Raw genomic sequence first — 16277 nt, 5'->3', positions numbered from 1 at the left:
CCATAATGCGTGGCCATACAGAGGAATTTTTCCTGTTGGGGGCCGGGGGGAATGCAATGAATTTTTGACAATTTATTGCATTTTCTTCGTTTTGGGGGATTTGTGGAAGGGGCCGCGTACCCTAGCAAACACTGCGTACAGTCACGATTCAGGGGCTAAGCAATGGCATCGTTACTGTGAGGCCCCAGGATAAAAATCGTGTCGATCAGCTTTATTAGTGCCCTTTTGTGAGGCATTAATCCTCATTACTGTCAATTATGACTTAAGGACTTAGGTCCCTTAGCTGATTAGCATAGTAGCACACATATGATTACGCAATCACGCAAAACAAACACTCGCAAATTAATATTCAATAAAATCTGAGAATGTATGCCATTATCTAGATCTATTAGAAATAAATAATTTTTGTAAAATCCTTCCCTAAACTGGGGTAAAAATAAATATTCCACCATTATGACCAACAGTGTATATACTTCATCTATTATATTTTTCACTTCCGACAGGGTCTTTAAGAAAACAGGGGTCAACAAATTCATATGAAGAGTAATAATAATTGGAGATCCGGGTGTACTACGATCAGTTATGCGTACGTGACATATTGCCCATGCACAAGTTGTATCAATGGCATAGCGAATATCAAAATATGAGGGGGGGGGGGGGGTGATGGTTGCACTGATCTTACTAACTGTACGAAATACGAGGGATATGGATTCGTATATATTATAACTTGCGTTCTTTTCACCTTCCTTTCTCTCTTTGTCTCTCGCATTAATCTACCTCTTTGCTTTTCCACTGAGGAGATTGTCATCTACCACGGCATTCTCCCTGGTGCTATATCGCAGTATATGGTAGCCTACAATGATTGTCCACTCAGGATACATCCAACTTCCGTTATATAGCCTACCTCCATCTGTTGATCGTAAAAAATCACTCTACGTCACAAAGATCATTATACCCCATCAGACAATAACCATACACATTTCCGACAATTCGCTTCCAATCCATTTTGTTTCTAGTCACATGTCGATAAATGTTGACGGTATCAGGGATTGTGTTTCTTTCAGGACATCCGTAAATGAAATCGATTTGTGTCGAACACACACACACACATACACACACACGCAAAAAACAACACTTTAATATGCCTCCACTTGTCATTGCAAGCACATATTGCACACATTCATCCGACCAAGACAGTCAATGGTAAGCGACTATTTTTCTAACATCGAGTATTTGATATATTGCGGTTTGATTATTGTTCCTCTGTGTGGTCAAATCGGTATTAGGAACAAACGGATAAACTCAAGAAAATTAAAAAACGAGCTGCTAGAATAATTTCAAACAAAAGTTACGAGACTTCAGTAAAATTGATTAGCAATCTGAAATGGATGCCAATTGAGAAACGTTTTGAATTTCAGCGTGTTTGTATGATGTACAAATGCACACATCATTTGGCGCCATCCTATTTACAAGAAAGTTTAATTAAAGTAAGTGACATCCATCAGCATAATACGAGGCAGGCAGTTGAAGGTTTACTTTCTGTGTCAAAGTATAAAACAGAATGCTTTAAACATAGCCCCCTCTTTTCTTCCATTATAGCATGGAATCAGTTGGACAGATCATTGAGAATGGCAAGCTCTGTTGACACCTTTAAATACATGTTCAAACAATCTTGCATTATCGATTCCCAATGAGGTAAAATTTTCTTAGCACTGAATGTAGGACGATATAATGCTTTTCAAACTTAAAGAATGATTTCATATAATGTGTTGTCAGCTATAAATACAATTGTATTTTTAATGTTATTTAAGAGTGTACATTCAATCACTTTACTAGATTACATGCATAAATTTTTTCATATTAACCAGTAATTTATACTATCCTGTAATATATTCTGTTGTTGTACATATGTATATAACAATTGAACCCTTTAAGTATATGTTGCCCCTTTTCAAGGTCTAGGCTAATACTTACCAAAATATCATTTACAAACAATTTTTTTTTATGCAACTGCTTCCTTATACCCTTTTCTAACTGCACTGATTTTCATCGGATGCATCCGGACGCATCCGATAAAACGGCCAGAAAGCAACAGAGGAGAAAAAGGCGATTAAATAGCCGATTAAATTCTCCTGCTCAAGAGCAGGAGAAATTCTCATTCTATCGGTGTGACACCGATGACACGGCCAGTTAGAAAGCGTTCGGGAGAAAAAGGCGATTTAAACAGCGATTAAAATGGTCAAAGGTCGCAGTATACGCGCGCTTTATCGTAACCAGCTGTGTTTGTTGACTTATGGTTGAACATGCTGCATGCTAGCTAGATGGAGCGCGGGCTTAATTATTACGCAATAATTCTTCACTTCCGGCAAGGGCTCGCCCCAGCGAGTGAATTTCACCGGCAGTTAGAAAGCGACAGGGGGAAAACTGCGGTTTCACCTTTGTTTACATAAGGAAAATTCAATCGGTATTTTCATCGGTGTGACTCCGATAGAAAGCAGTATTCGTAGAAACACATTGTGTGCACAATGTACATGGGAATAGTTATGACGATGGCATCATATTCCAATTGTGTTCTTTGACATTAAGTAAACATGTGTGATAACTGTTAGTTGCATCAGAGCAGGCGTAATAAGGAGGGGGAGGGGTGCCCCAGTATGATTCAAGTATATTGCTTCAGCAACATTTGAGTATACTGTTATATACCTATTCTAGTGCTACCTATATAATTTACATTAATATTATTATGATCAGGTAAGAGTTTTTGCTATTTCTGTCACTTGTATACTCTTGAGAGATCGTTATTATTGTCTTTGGGATGTTTTTGGTGATATATCTTTACACAGGTGTTGCCTGACCATTTTGAGTGGAACGATTTACCATATAAGAATAACAATAACAATTATGAATATGCTTTAAAAGACTTTTGAAAAAGAAAAGTAGGGCCTATTTCGAATTTAAGATCATCAATGGCAATCATAAAATTACCCCCCCCCCCCAAAAAAAAAAAAAAAAAAATATATATATATATTATATACATGGTCACTAAAATGAATTTATTAACTTAATTAGCAACAAAATGACGTCATTACTAATGTTGAGTTTAATGAAATCTTATTCTTACAATACTTTCTTTGCAAGAAATCTCCAATTTGCCATCTGTAACCTACACAGTCTTTTTGTGTACAACAAGAATAAACCTCATTCTTTAGATAGACAATAGGGACTATCCTGACTCGCACAATAGTCAAAATAATTTCCCTCGATCTCATCCTTGCAGGTTGATTTTAGACGAAGGGGAAAGACCCAAAACATACACAAGCCGTGTCGGAAAAGGGAATTGGATATCAGAGACTGACTTCTTATTTGAAGCCGTGCTCCGACTTTCATTCCGCCTATATCCGGTCGTCTAGATTTCGTTGTCCGTCGAAGAAGCCCTAAACCAAATTGACACCTCGCCGTAAGAGGCAAAGCTGAGTAAACGTCACGACAGCTAATCCCGCCTAAACCTCACCGGTAGGCACGCAGCTTGGATCGCTCTGTTTGTTTGACCAACAACAGTTGAATTTCAGGGACGTAAAAACGGAAGGAGATGAAGTTAAAAAGAGTAGGTTTATATCATGAATGAAATCGCTTTGAATGGTTATCTAAATTGATAGTGACATAAAAAACGAGGAGGAAAAACAGGACGGAGACGTAAGTTACTACATATTTTATTCGCAGTAGAATAAGCTTTTTCCCCATGCACTTGTCTGTATCTTTTTTTTTTTCTCTCTCTCTCTCTCTCTCTCTCTCTCTCTCTCTCTCTATCTATCTCTCTCTCTCACACACACACAAACACACACACACACGCACACGCACACACACACACACAGCAGGCGCGGATCCAGAAATTTCCAATAGGGGGGGGGGGGGGGGGGGCCGGAAATTTGAAAATTGCGCAGCAAGGTCATATTAGAGGCCCAATATAGCGGTACAATTTTTGATATTTCCAGGGGGGGGGGGGGCTATAGCCTCTTGCCCGTAAAAGTAATTTTCTGGTTTCACTAGTGAGCGAAGGGAGCGAGCAACAATTAGAGCATAATATTGTGAAAGTGTTATTTATCATCAAAATAAACGAGAAAAGATATCAAAAACTCATATTCGGGCAGCTCGCTACCATCCCCCTCCCCCATTACGCGCGAAGCGCGGAAGCTTTGACCTTTCTTTAATTATTAGAGATAGAAAACGATTTGTTGTACCATTCTCGACTCGTATTCCTTGTCTGAATTCAGTTTTCCCCCTCCTGCGCGAAGCGCGGAAGCTTTGGCGTTTCATTAAATTATTAGAGAAAGAAGACTATTCGTTGTACCGTTCTAGACTCTTAATCCTTGTCTGAATTCAGTGTTCCCCCTCCCGCGCAAAGCGCGGAAGCTTTGACGTTTCATTAAATTATTAGAGAAAGAAGACGATTTGTTGTACCGTTCTAGACTCTTAATCCTTGTCTGAATTCAGTGTTCCCCCTCCCGCGCAAAGCGCGGAAGCTTTGACGTTTCATTAAATTATTAGAGAAAGAAGACGATTTGTTGTACCATTCTCGACTCGTATACCTTGTCTGCATTCAGTTTTCCCCCCTCCCGCGCAAAGCGCGGTAGCTTTGACCTTTTATAGTTTAAATTGAAATTATTAGAGAAAGATGATTCGTTGTACCGTTTTAGACTCTTAATCCTTGTCTAAATTCAGTTTCCCTCTCCCGCGCGAAACGCGGAAGCTTTGACGTTTCATTAAATTATTAGAGAAAGATGATTCGTTGTACCGTTCTAGACTCTTAATCCTTGTCTGAATTGAGTTCCCGCCCCCCCCCCCCCCCTTCCGCGCGAAGCGCGGAAGCTTTGACGTTTCATTAAATTATTAGAGAAAGAAGACGATTTGTTGTACCATTCTCGACTCGTATTCCTTGTTTAAATTCAGTTTTCCCTCTTCCGCGCAAAGCGCGGAAGCTTTGACGTTTCATTAAATTATTAGAGAAAGAAGACGATTCGTTGTACCATTCTCGACTCTTAATCCTTGTCTGAATTCAGTTTCCTCCCGCCCGCGCAAAGCGCGGAAGCTTTAACCTTTCATTAATTATTAGAGAAAGAACATGATTCGTTGTTTCATTCTCGACTCCTAATCCTTGTCTGAATTGAGTTCCCGCCCCCCTCCCGCGCAAAGCGCGGAAGCTTTGACGTTTCATTAAATTTTAAAGGAAAGGAGACGATTCTTTGTACCATTCTCGACTCCTTGTCTAAATTCAGTTTTCCCATGCCCGCGCGTAGCGCGAAAGCTTTGACGGTTAATTAAATTATTAAAGGGAAAAGACGAATCGTTGTAACATTCTCGTCTCTTAATCCTTGTTTAAATTCAGTTTTCCCCCTCCCGCGCGAAACGCGGAAACTTTGACGTTTCATTAAATTATTAGAGAAAGAAGATGATTCGTTGTTCCATTCTCGCCTCTAAATCCTTGTCTGAATTCAGTTTTTCCCGGCCCGCGCGTAGCGCGTAAACTTCTGTGTTATCGGGCGAGGGCCGCACAGTGGGCCAGGGAGGAGCCAAAGTGCGCCAAAACTAATTTTGGGTGATTTCTTTTTTTGAATTTTTTTCTTGCCCAGTTGAAAGGTAATACATAGAGGAATATCAGTGAAATATTTAATTCCGGTATGCACAATAAGGGTATAAATTTACTACTTCAAACAGCAAAATCCTACATATTCACAGTTTTAGTGCAAAAGTGACTTATTTTATAAATCTTTCAATTGAACATGAATTTTTAAGTTATTGATATGAAATTGCTCTCACATATTCCTGATAGTTCATTTCGTTGAATGAATGGGTTAAAATTAATAGAAACACAATCTTCATGATATATTAAAGGGTAATTCGCTGAAGTTGGACTAATTATCCATGTTTTTTATAAATCCAAAAGAAATGTTTAGATCTCCGCGATGTACCGCTTAAATTTTAATACCACCATATTCTCTGATGTCTAAGCTTCAAGTTGATACCAAATTTGGCTGCCCAATCTTGCCCATTGTTATGTTAGAGGCAGAGCCGATTTCCCTTGCCACATTGCCCCGAAAAATGTGGGTTTTTGGGGTCCGCGGCTGAATCATGAAGGATTCGTGGTCATAAATCACGGCGCGAGGGGGCGCGTGACACTTGTTCTGACACCGCGGACCAAATTAAACACATTTTTCGGGGCAATGTTGCAAGGAAAACGGCTCTAACATAATAACGGGCAAAATCGGGCAGCCAAATCTGGTATCAACTTAAAGCGTAGACATCATAGAAAATGTTGGTAATAAAATTTAAGCGAAAATCCCTGGAAATCCAAACATTTCCTCTGGATTTATAAAAAATAAATCCCCAAACATGAGTTTTGGCGCACTTTGGTTCCTCCCTGGCCCACTGTGGGCCGGGGCGTAGCGACCAAGCGAGATTTTGCAATGTTGAATGCTGAAATTATTCATTTTAGAAAATCCCTGAGCCCAATATGTACGTTCTTTCCGCTATATTTCTTTCTAGCTATATTTCTAAATATTTCTAAATTTCTAAATTTCTAAATTTCTAAATTTCTAAATTTCTAAATTTCTAAATTTCCTGGGGGATAGGGGATAGGGGGCTATCGGGCCCAGGATTGCCGCCCCTGTCCATGATTACTACCAACTTGAGTTCAAATACAAGCACAAGCGAGTTGGTATGAGCTGAATCCAAATGAAGAGCAAAATAAGAGTTGTGAAGCGGCCCTACCGTTAATTTAAAATTTGACTGTTGAGTATATAACTTCCATTTAAAAGACACCCAAAATATTGTGCCCTTTTCAAATTTCTCACTAAAGAGTGATGACCTTTGTAGCGCAGGGGCTGTTCTTAACGTTTAACTTTGAATCCGCGGCTCGAGATTTTATGCGGCCGGCCCGGCCCCCCTCTATTCAATAATTTCGTTATCTTTTCTCTTCTCTTTTCTTTTCTCTTCTTTTTTCCTTTCTCTTCTCTTTTCTTTTCGCTTCTCCTTTTTTTCTCCTCTTCTCCTTTCTTTTTTCTCCTCTTTTCTTCCTCTTTTTCCCCCCTTTTTTAAAATCCTTGTTTGAATTCATTTTTCCCCCTCCCGCGCGAAACGCGGAAGCTTTGACGATTCATTAAATTATTAGAGAAAGAAGACGATTCGTTGTACCATTCTCGACTCTTAATCCTTGTCTGAATTCAGTTTCCTCCCGCCCGCGCAAAGCGCGGAAGCTTTGACCTTTCATTAATTATTAGAGAAAGAAGATTTGTTGTACCATTCTCGACTCTTATAACTTAATATAACTCTTATAACTTATACTGAATTCAGCCATCCCCCGCGCCCTCCCGCGCGAAGCACGGAAGCTTTGGCCTTTTATAGTTTAATAAAATTATTGGAGAAGAAAGAACATGATTCGTTGTTTCATTCTCGACTCTTAATCCTTGTCTGAATTCAGTTTCCCCCTCCTACGCTTTGCGCGGAAGCTTAACGTTTCATTAAATTATTAGAGAAAGAATACGATTCGTTGTACCGCCATCGACTCTTTATCCTTGTCTGAAATGAGTTCCCCCCCCTCCTGCGCAAAGCGCGGAAGCTTTGACGTTTCATTAATTATTAGAGAAAGAAGATTTGTTGTACCATTCTCGACTCTTATAACTTAATATAACTCTTATAACTTATACTGAATTCAGCCATCCCCCGCGCCCTCCCGCGCGAAGCACGGAAGCTTTGGCCTTTTATAGTTTAATAAAATTATTGGAGAAGAAAGAACATGATTCGTTGTTTCATTCTCGACTCTTAATCCTTGTCTGAATTCAGTTTCCCCCTCCTACGCTTTGCGCGGAAGCTTAACGTTTCATTAAATTATTAGAGAAAGAATACGATTCGTTGTACCGCCATCGACTCTTTATCCTTGTCTGAAATGAGTTCCCCCCCCCCCCCTCCTGCGCAAAGCGCGGAAGCTTTGACGTTTCATTAAATTATTAGAGAAAGAAGACGATTCGTCGTACCATTCCCGTCTCTTAATCTCTTCTTTTTTTCTTTCTCTTCTCCTTCTTTTCTCTTCTCCTTTTTTTTCTCCTCTTCTCCTTTTTTTCTCCTCTTCTCCTTTCTTTTTTTCTCTTCTTTTCTTCCTCTTTTCCCCCCTTTTTGCGCCGCCAATAGGGGGGGGGGCCGCGGCCGTTTCGGCCCCCCCCTGGATCCGCCACTGCACACACACACTATCTATCCCTAACTCTCTCTCTCCCTTTCTCCCCTCTCTCTATATATTATGTTTATCTCTTTCTCTCTCTCTCTCTCTGCAAAGTAAATGTCAAAAGCGGAGCATAATTGTGATTTAAAACAATATGATATATAAGTAGCTTTTTAATGTATTGCGATGGACTATTCAAGGAGGAATATAAATGAAAACTGTTTAGCAGTTGAAAAGTCAGGGCAGAAAAGTCAGATCAAAGAGATGATAAGAATTTTACGAAAAGTGTGATTATCATCGTTATGGTACTATCCCCAGCTGCAAATCTCGTCGATATGATTTAAAGCTACTTAAAATGTCTACCTTGAAGCACTCATATCCTTGCTTTCTCATAATTGGTTCCTTTTATCCCACATTTTTATCATCAGACGTCTTTATTTGTATTGCCTATACGCTATTTTCACTAATTGTATGAAACTGTCGTGGTTACGATAGTAATTGCTGTTCCCAAGGGTCATTATAGCGCACCGTATTCTTTATGGGGATGTTTAGGGAATATTACAGAAATATGAAAAGCTATGAAAATATACGACAGGAAGGATATATCAATGGTAACCACAGGTATCTTGTTCTCCCAAAAATGCTATACTGGCTCTAAGATTCTAATTGCAAGTTTTTTGGGGGAATACTGGACATCGTCACTCTGTATAATCTCTACAGTCTTATGATATCATCAATCAGTGGCGGATCCAGGGGGGAGGGGCGGGGGGCCGGGCCCCTCCCCATGAGAAAAAAAAATCATGTAAAAACACGTGATTTTTAACTTTTTGGGGGGTTGCCCCCCCCCCCCCCCCCACTGAGTGACTTTTCGGCCTGCGCGATTTTCAAATTTTCGGGAGCAAAAAAAAAAAAAAAAGTTGGGCCCCCTCCCCTAAGAAATCCTGGATCCGCGCCTGTCATCAATAATATGTTTTCTCACATGCCTAAATATGTGAGGCAAGGGGCGCCGCGAAATCATTTTTAAATAGGGGGGGGGGGGGTGGAACTTATTTGCCAAAAGGTTGTCCCAAATTCTTCGACAAGCAAATAATGAAAAGAGTTTGAAATGTGTGGAAAAGATTGAAAAGATACAAACTGTCAACAGCACTTACGGACATACTGACGAAAATTGTTATGAAAGGTGATGTCACAGGGGTTACATGTCGTTTACCCCAAGGTTTTACATTTCCGAATGAAATGAAATAGGGTTCTCAATTTTGAAGTTTCTTAACGCCAAAAATGACAAAGATCACTGTATCGTTTTTTTGTTTAATTACGAACGTTCAGAATAACTAACCCTTTCACTTCCGTAATCACGAACCTTCCGAATAAGGCAACAATAATGTCCGGAATTACGAACCCTACTTCATTTTTGGAAATTATGAAGCCCTTGGTACGTATGGTAAATTTGTGTTTCGGAATTACGAACCGCAGGAACCTATGCAAATGCCTGTCGTCAAAGCCCCCCCCCCCCCCTCCTCACACACACGCGCGCACTATCTACATCTATTTGTGAGAATGAAAATTCCGACACAAGCCGAAGAGAAACCTCGATACTTGAATAATTCTGCTGGTCATGCTAGTAATGAGCCTATCAGAGCATAATTTGAGAATGATCGTCCCTGAAGTTTTCTTTGATCCGTATGTCATTGAAACTCCAAATGTCCATATTCCTTGTGGATTCATTTCACAGAGAGCATCGGTTTCATTTAGCATTCTTGGTTTCTTCATCGTCAATATTACCATCACTATTACCATAAACATTGTGGCTTGTCCTACTTAAAAACATAGAATGTATGCAATTCGCATTCTGACTATTGAAGTACACTTGTAAAAGGTGAGTGAAATCATACATTTTGTGCATTAAATTTGATCACATTACGAAAATGGCCTATTGCATGATAATAATAATTTCTCACCTCCTCATTTTTCACTCTTGTTTCCGTTAAAGGCGTTTACTTCAATACATTGGTAGTTTCTTCTACAAACCATCTCTCTACGACAATAATATGGAGAACTATTCAAGGGAGGCTGATATAATGAACCTCTTCACGACGCCAGATGTACCAATGACGACGATTAACTCGACCATGGCACCTGGAGGAGGTGGTCAAGGATGGGGCGTGGGCAGGATTGAAAACAACATCGCAGTCCGCATCGTCTACGGCATCATCGCGATGACGGGAATCCTAGGAAACTTCCTCGTCTGTTTCGCGCTCTCCAGGAACGCCACACTGCGCACGCGTACCAGTTATTTTATCATCCATCTCGCTTTTGCTGACCTTTTGACCTCTACCTGGACCATTCCATTCCATTTGTTTCCCGATCCACCGGGGGTAGCTGATAACACAAATGGAGAGATCGTATGTCGGCTTTACATCTCGAAATTCCCACTTTGGTCTACCATCTTCGCCTCCGTGTATAGTCTCGTCAACGTCACTCTAGAGCGATATTTCGCGGTCGTTCACCCCATCAAGTACAAGATTTTCTTCTCTAAGAAATGGAGTGCGATGATGATGGCAGCGACATGGGTCATCGGTTTCCTCTCCAATATCTACTTCTTTTGGTTGTATGATGCTACAGAAGGGTCGTGTGAGTTCATTGGATACCCATCGGTGGTATCTCAACGCATCATAGGTGTGTTTACATTCGCTGTGGTCTATGTCATACCTATTGCGGCAACTCTCTTCTGTCATCACAAAATGATTGCATCACTCAAGAAACAATTTGAGTCTCTCAGACAAGAAAGACGGGAGAAAAGAGCAACAGGTAATATACTGGGAGGATATATCAACCGCCTAACATCCCCATGTTCCTAGTAACTATGTGTGCCATAGTCTGCAATCACAGACTCTAATTTGGCACTAAACAACAATTCCTAAAACCTTGAGCAGCAATATGAGACTACAATAGACTCTGTACTTAGCCGCTCCGTCCTGTTTGACACAGCCCGTAACCCCCAGATCTCTATGGGTACTGGCTGTGTCAAAACAAGACGGAGTGGCTAAATTACAGAGCCTATTGTAGTCTCATATTGCAGACGCTGTTATTTACAACGACTGACAAGGGTTTGTTCCTGCAAACTATGTGCCCCCCCCCCAAAAAAAAAGTCATGTTTAATGCAACAGTCATATTATAATATGAAAGCAATCGCACATATTATACGACCTTACTACGATTTCATGACAGAAACCAAGATAGATAGGATATTGTTTTCGAAATATATAAGTCATTCTTGATTAAACATACGCCAATTTAGTTTCCAATCAGTTAATTTCTCAAAATATTATTGGCGTAACATTAAGGGGGAATCAGAGCCCGCAACTTCATTAAGACATTGAAAGCTTTTTATTTGCTCCTAACTTAATTTGAATAACAAAGTACGCAAAAAGTGAGTTAATTCGTTAATATGAATGTCTCGGCTGATAATAAGGTGAAAATAGCCTGAAAGCATAAAATAAGACAAAGGAGCCACATGTCTATTAATGTAACTTAGCCTGGAATTACAGAAGAGGATCCCGGGTTCGAAACCCTTAGATTGTCAATTAATAGTCAACAATGTTCTTCGGACATGACTTGAAAGTATGGTCCATTGAATGCTTACTGATATACACAAGTTATTTCGTTTAATTTACTGAAACATTTACTGCATTAGAGTGATTAATAATTATTATGGTACATGTATATTCTTATTTCCATACCCCGCGTCAGATAATGTTACTGGTATAGCTACATGCGTTTTTATCCTGTCAAATAAAGTCTCACATTCCATTCAAAATTACAAACGAATTTTCACACAAACAAAATTACAAATAAATGTTCACATTTCATTCTGTGCCATAATAATAATATTAATAACATGATTCAGAATACAATAATTGAGAAAAAAATTGTCCATAAATCAAGTTTATTGAATTGATCGTGTAAGTAATATTTTGCTATCTTTCATAAGATAGCACAACATATTTGCTTTCAAAATCCTGCATTTTTGTTATGAATGTTCACCTGCCTTTTCTATTTCAGTCTGTCGGGATATCATATCATATTGAAAAGACTTTCCTATTTTTCCTATATCAGATCCTTTCATCTTTGACAAAAACATTAGTGGAAAACAAACACTATTAAGAGTATAGGCCCATAATAATGTGTAACCGGACTCTGTTTAAAGTTGCAAGCATCTTTGTATGTATTGTTGGTCATAACGGTGGAATAATTATTTTTACCCCTATTTATGGAATGATTTTGACAATGATTTATTCCATTGTCAAAATCATTCCATAAATTGGAGTAAAAATAATTATTCCACCTTTATGACCAACAGTGTAGCTTATCTCACATTATGAGCTAGAACATACTTTGGTTTCTTAATTAAGTTTGCTCAAACTCACACATTTTGTTAGAAGAGTTGTTAACCTTAAAGGGAAAGTCCACCCCCAAAATAAGTTTGTTTCGATAGAGGCAGAATAATAAGAAAATCAGGTGAGTGAAAGTTTGAGCAAATTCTGAATGAAAATAAGAAAGTTATGAATTATTGAAGTTGTGATCAATCAAATACAAATTGGCAACTCTGTGACTTATTATACGAGCTCTCCTTCATTTGCTTTGTGCATAATATTCCATAAAATCATGTTTTCTTCGTTATTGATGACGGAATAAATATTTGTTCCTTGCAGGGGGAGTATAGAAACATATTTGCAATTATTATATTTAGGGTGCATGTATGGTTGAAATTTTCTTGAGGGAAAATGAAAATTTTAGATTTTTTTAGTACTGAGCAAATGGAAGTTGAGCTCGCATGATACGTCATAGAGTTGCCAATTTGTGTTTGATTGATCACAACTTCAAAAATCCTAACTTCCTTATTTTTAATCGGAATTTACTCAAACTTTCACTGACTTGTTTCTCTCATTTTTCTACTCCTATTAAAACTAACTTAATTTCAGGGTGGACTTCCCCTTTAACACTGAGGCATGTTCCTTGATATTTGCCCCATACGTCACAGACAACATCATTAAAGGGTTTAAAATTAGTATTTCTCGCGATTATATCAGCTTGGACTAGAGTAATGAAGCAGAATATTATATGTTTTCAATGTTTATAAGGTTCAATATTTCAAGGAACTTGGTAACATAAGGTACACAAAAGGGCCAAATACCTCGTACTTGCCCATAAGATGATTGCATATTATTACGTGTTGTAGAGGTAGAGCAAGCCATAATGTTAAGTAGTAACAACTAATTTATGCAAACCGCATGCTGACTATTGAAATACAATAATTATTCGTAACGAGTGAATGAAATGATTGGTATCGAGACACTTCACATACACAAATATGCTTTAAATTTGGTTACATTACGAAAACGGCCCATTTGATTATTAGGCTTCTAAAAGTTTGATGTGGGGAAATGTCTGCGACCATTGTACATTTTTCTTCATTTGCCCATGAATGAATATGACACACGTGTTTGAGCCGAGTGGATAATTTACCTGACTATAGCCCACAAGGTATGAGGTTCAAATACCCGGGACAGCATTAGCGTCCTACATCTGCCATACTCGACCCAGGTCCATATGAAGTATAATGGGTACTCGGTACGATTATACCTTGAAGTGCTGTGTGCGCTAATAATTTCTGTTATAAATTTAATCAAAGCCAATCAATGAATTTGCAACGATGTCAGTACCTTATTGTTAAGTTGTATGTATAACGAGGCGCCGGAAAATAATTCGATTTTTGTCTCCCCCCCCCCTTGAATTTACTATCATTGATAGGTCAAAAGCCCAAGAAGGATGCTAACGCTTGGCAACTAAAAGCAGCCCATGAGATCCAGAAGACACTCTTGGTTGTCATCATCACGTACATGATCTGCTGGGCTCCTAATCAATTCATCTTCTTTTCCTACAATATGGGTGCTCCCGTAGACTTCACCCAACCCTACTATCACGTGTCAGTCGTGTTCGCCCTCTGCAATTCATGCCTCAACCCGTTCATCTACGTTTACAAGAATAAATACTTCAGAAGAGGATTATTGGAGTCATTAGGCTTCCCTGAGGGAATGCTAACCTTCCTGAACAGGATAGGACCGGGCAGTACCGGTATGACAGAAGGAGAAACCCCTACTAATACCCTGGACAATAATGTTGGTGCTGGTGTTAGTGGGAGATCCCCGGCGCATACGAGCACAAATGATTCCTTGGTTTGATATTAAACAATTACAATAAAATCGCAGCGTGTAGCTAATAAGGCTTACAGAGAAAATTTATTCAGCAAATCGTTCGTGAACTTGAATGATTTGAGTGTACTGAACTGAGAGTGATTTTCAGGGTGATTTTTCAGCGTTGCACGTTAATTGTGACGATAGAGAGGTAATCTTCAGTTTTCTTGGCAGAATATGTAATTTTTTTCTTCAATCATCAGTTTATGTCCTTACCCCCCCCCCCCCCCCGTGGCGGATCCATGGGGTGGGGAGAGACCCCGCCCCCCCCCCGGGAAAAAACGTGTAAAAAACGTTACTTTTCAAGCAACAAAGTCCGGCTGGTATTAATCCACACACCGGAGATAAGGGGTTGCTTTTAAAAATCCGGTCCGTATCTTACTGACACACCGGAGATATGGGGGGGGGGGGGGGGGGGTTAACCTTACACGCATCCCAGACAGATCGCGCGACCCCCGAAAATACACCCGTTTGCGAGGGTCAGAATGAAAGACTAGTCTCCGTTTTGGCGTTGAGGTTGTGCTGATTTACCGCAGTGGTCTCGTATCCAGGATATCCTGGGTTCAAAACCAAGTCGATGCGGGTAAAATGCAATAAATTATTGAAAATTTATTGCATTTTCTGTGGTTTTTTTTTTATTTATGGAAACTGCCCCCTACCCTAGCCCCCGCTGCGTACAGTCATGGTTCAGTGATAAACCAATGGCCTCGTAACTGTGAGGCCCCAGGATCAAAACCGTGTCGATGTGCTATATTAGTGGCTTTTTGTGGGGCATTAATCTTCATTACTGCCATTTATGACTTAAGAGCGTAGGTCCCCTAGTAGATAAGCATAGTAGCATTCACATGCTTTAGCAGTCACGCAAAACACGCATTGTCAAATTATTATTCAATAAAATCTGAGAATGTATACTATTATCTAGATCTATTATTTTTTTAAATATTTTTAAAATAATTGCATAAATTGGGATAAAACAAAAATATTCCAACTTTATGAGCAACAGTGTATTACAAAACCCATTCTAGTAATTAATACATGCAATCGCAAGTACTTTCATGGTATGTTTTTTGGGACAAAAGGTCACCAGTGCTTTAATTATTACATCATTGTTTGATGGTTGAATTGTCATTTTACTTCGTGAGCCTCGTGAAGAGACTAACTTTAGTAATAATGTTCGTTGTGCAATACCACACTTTCATTTTTGCACGAAAAGAATCACAATCTTATATTACTTACCAGGTGGATGGTAAAACTATTTAAAGACGTTTAAGGCATTTTGTAGATAGGTCCCAACTTTTATTGATTTATAATACTACCTCATCTTGACTATGGAGATGTTGTGTGGCAATCGGCGAATAACTCATGTATTATTTTGAATATAAAAAACTTCTTTAAATACTTCCAATAATCATATCCACAGTATTCTGAGCTGGAATACTGAAAAACCAATGATTCATTTGTTGTTATTCACTCATATTAAATATTTTTAATGATGAAGCTCCAGATTATGAAGGATATATTCAAAATGAAACCGATCCCGTATTCCCTTCAAAATAAAAATTTCATTTGTTTGCCAAAACCAAGAACAAATATTTGCATAAGGACGTTTAATGCTCTTCCTTGGAATAAAATCCCACTAAATATGTGCGAAATTACTCCAATGGAGTTTTTACAAACAGCCTTAATTTGTTTTTTTCTTTCTCAAGTTAATGGAATGTACCTTTTTAACCTGCAGTTCTTTTTTTCCCCTGTAGTAGTAAAACTGTATATACATGTTTAATTGTGTGTTTTTAAATTATTCTATATATTTTGTA

General features: G+C 38.9%; 1 protein-coding gene across 3 annotated transcripts; it reads left to right on the top strand.

The window, feature by feature from the left end:
* Nucleotides 1–659: 659 nt before the first annotated feature.
* Nucleotides 660–15099, top strand: LOC583196 (cholecystokinin receptor type A). 3 transcript variants are annotated; one of them, XM_030992321.1, is made up of 4 exons: nucleotides 660–1203; nucleotides 3278–3693; nucleotides 10200–11017; nucleotides 14021–15099. In XM_030992321.1, exons 3-4 carry the CDS (start codon nucleotides 10258–10260, stop codon nucleotides 14449–14451), a joined length of 1191 nt encoding a protein of 396 aa, XP_030848181.1. In that variant the 5' UTR covers nucleotides 660–1203; nucleotides 3278–3693; nucleotides 10200–10257; the 3' UTR covers nucleotides 14452–15099. The 3 variants fall into 3 exon arrangements, with proteins under 3 accessions (XP_030848181.1, XP_011680451.1, XP_788210.2); XM_011682149.2 differs by lacking the exon at nucleotides 660–1203 and having other exon boundaries at nucleotides 3126–3604; XM_783117.4 differs by lacking the exon at nucleotides 660–1203 and having other exon boundaries at nucleotides 3126–3693.
* The last annotated feature ends 1178 nt before the right edge of the window (nucleotides 15100–16277 follow it).

This window comes from Strongylocentrotus purpuratus, unplaced genomic scaffold, assembly GCF_000002235.5.
Source record: "Strongylocentrotus purpuratus isolate Spur 01 unplaced genomic scaffold, Spur_5.0 spur5_scaffold_2, whole genome shotgun sequence".
In the NCBI taxonomy this organism is placed as follows: Eukaryota; Metazoa; Echinodermata; class Echinoidea; order Camarodonta; family Strongylocentrotidae; genus Strongylocentrotus; species Strongylocentrotus purpuratus.
The sequence above is the reverse complement of the archived record's forward strand: the minus strand, read 5'-3'. Positions and strand labels throughout refer to the sequence as shown.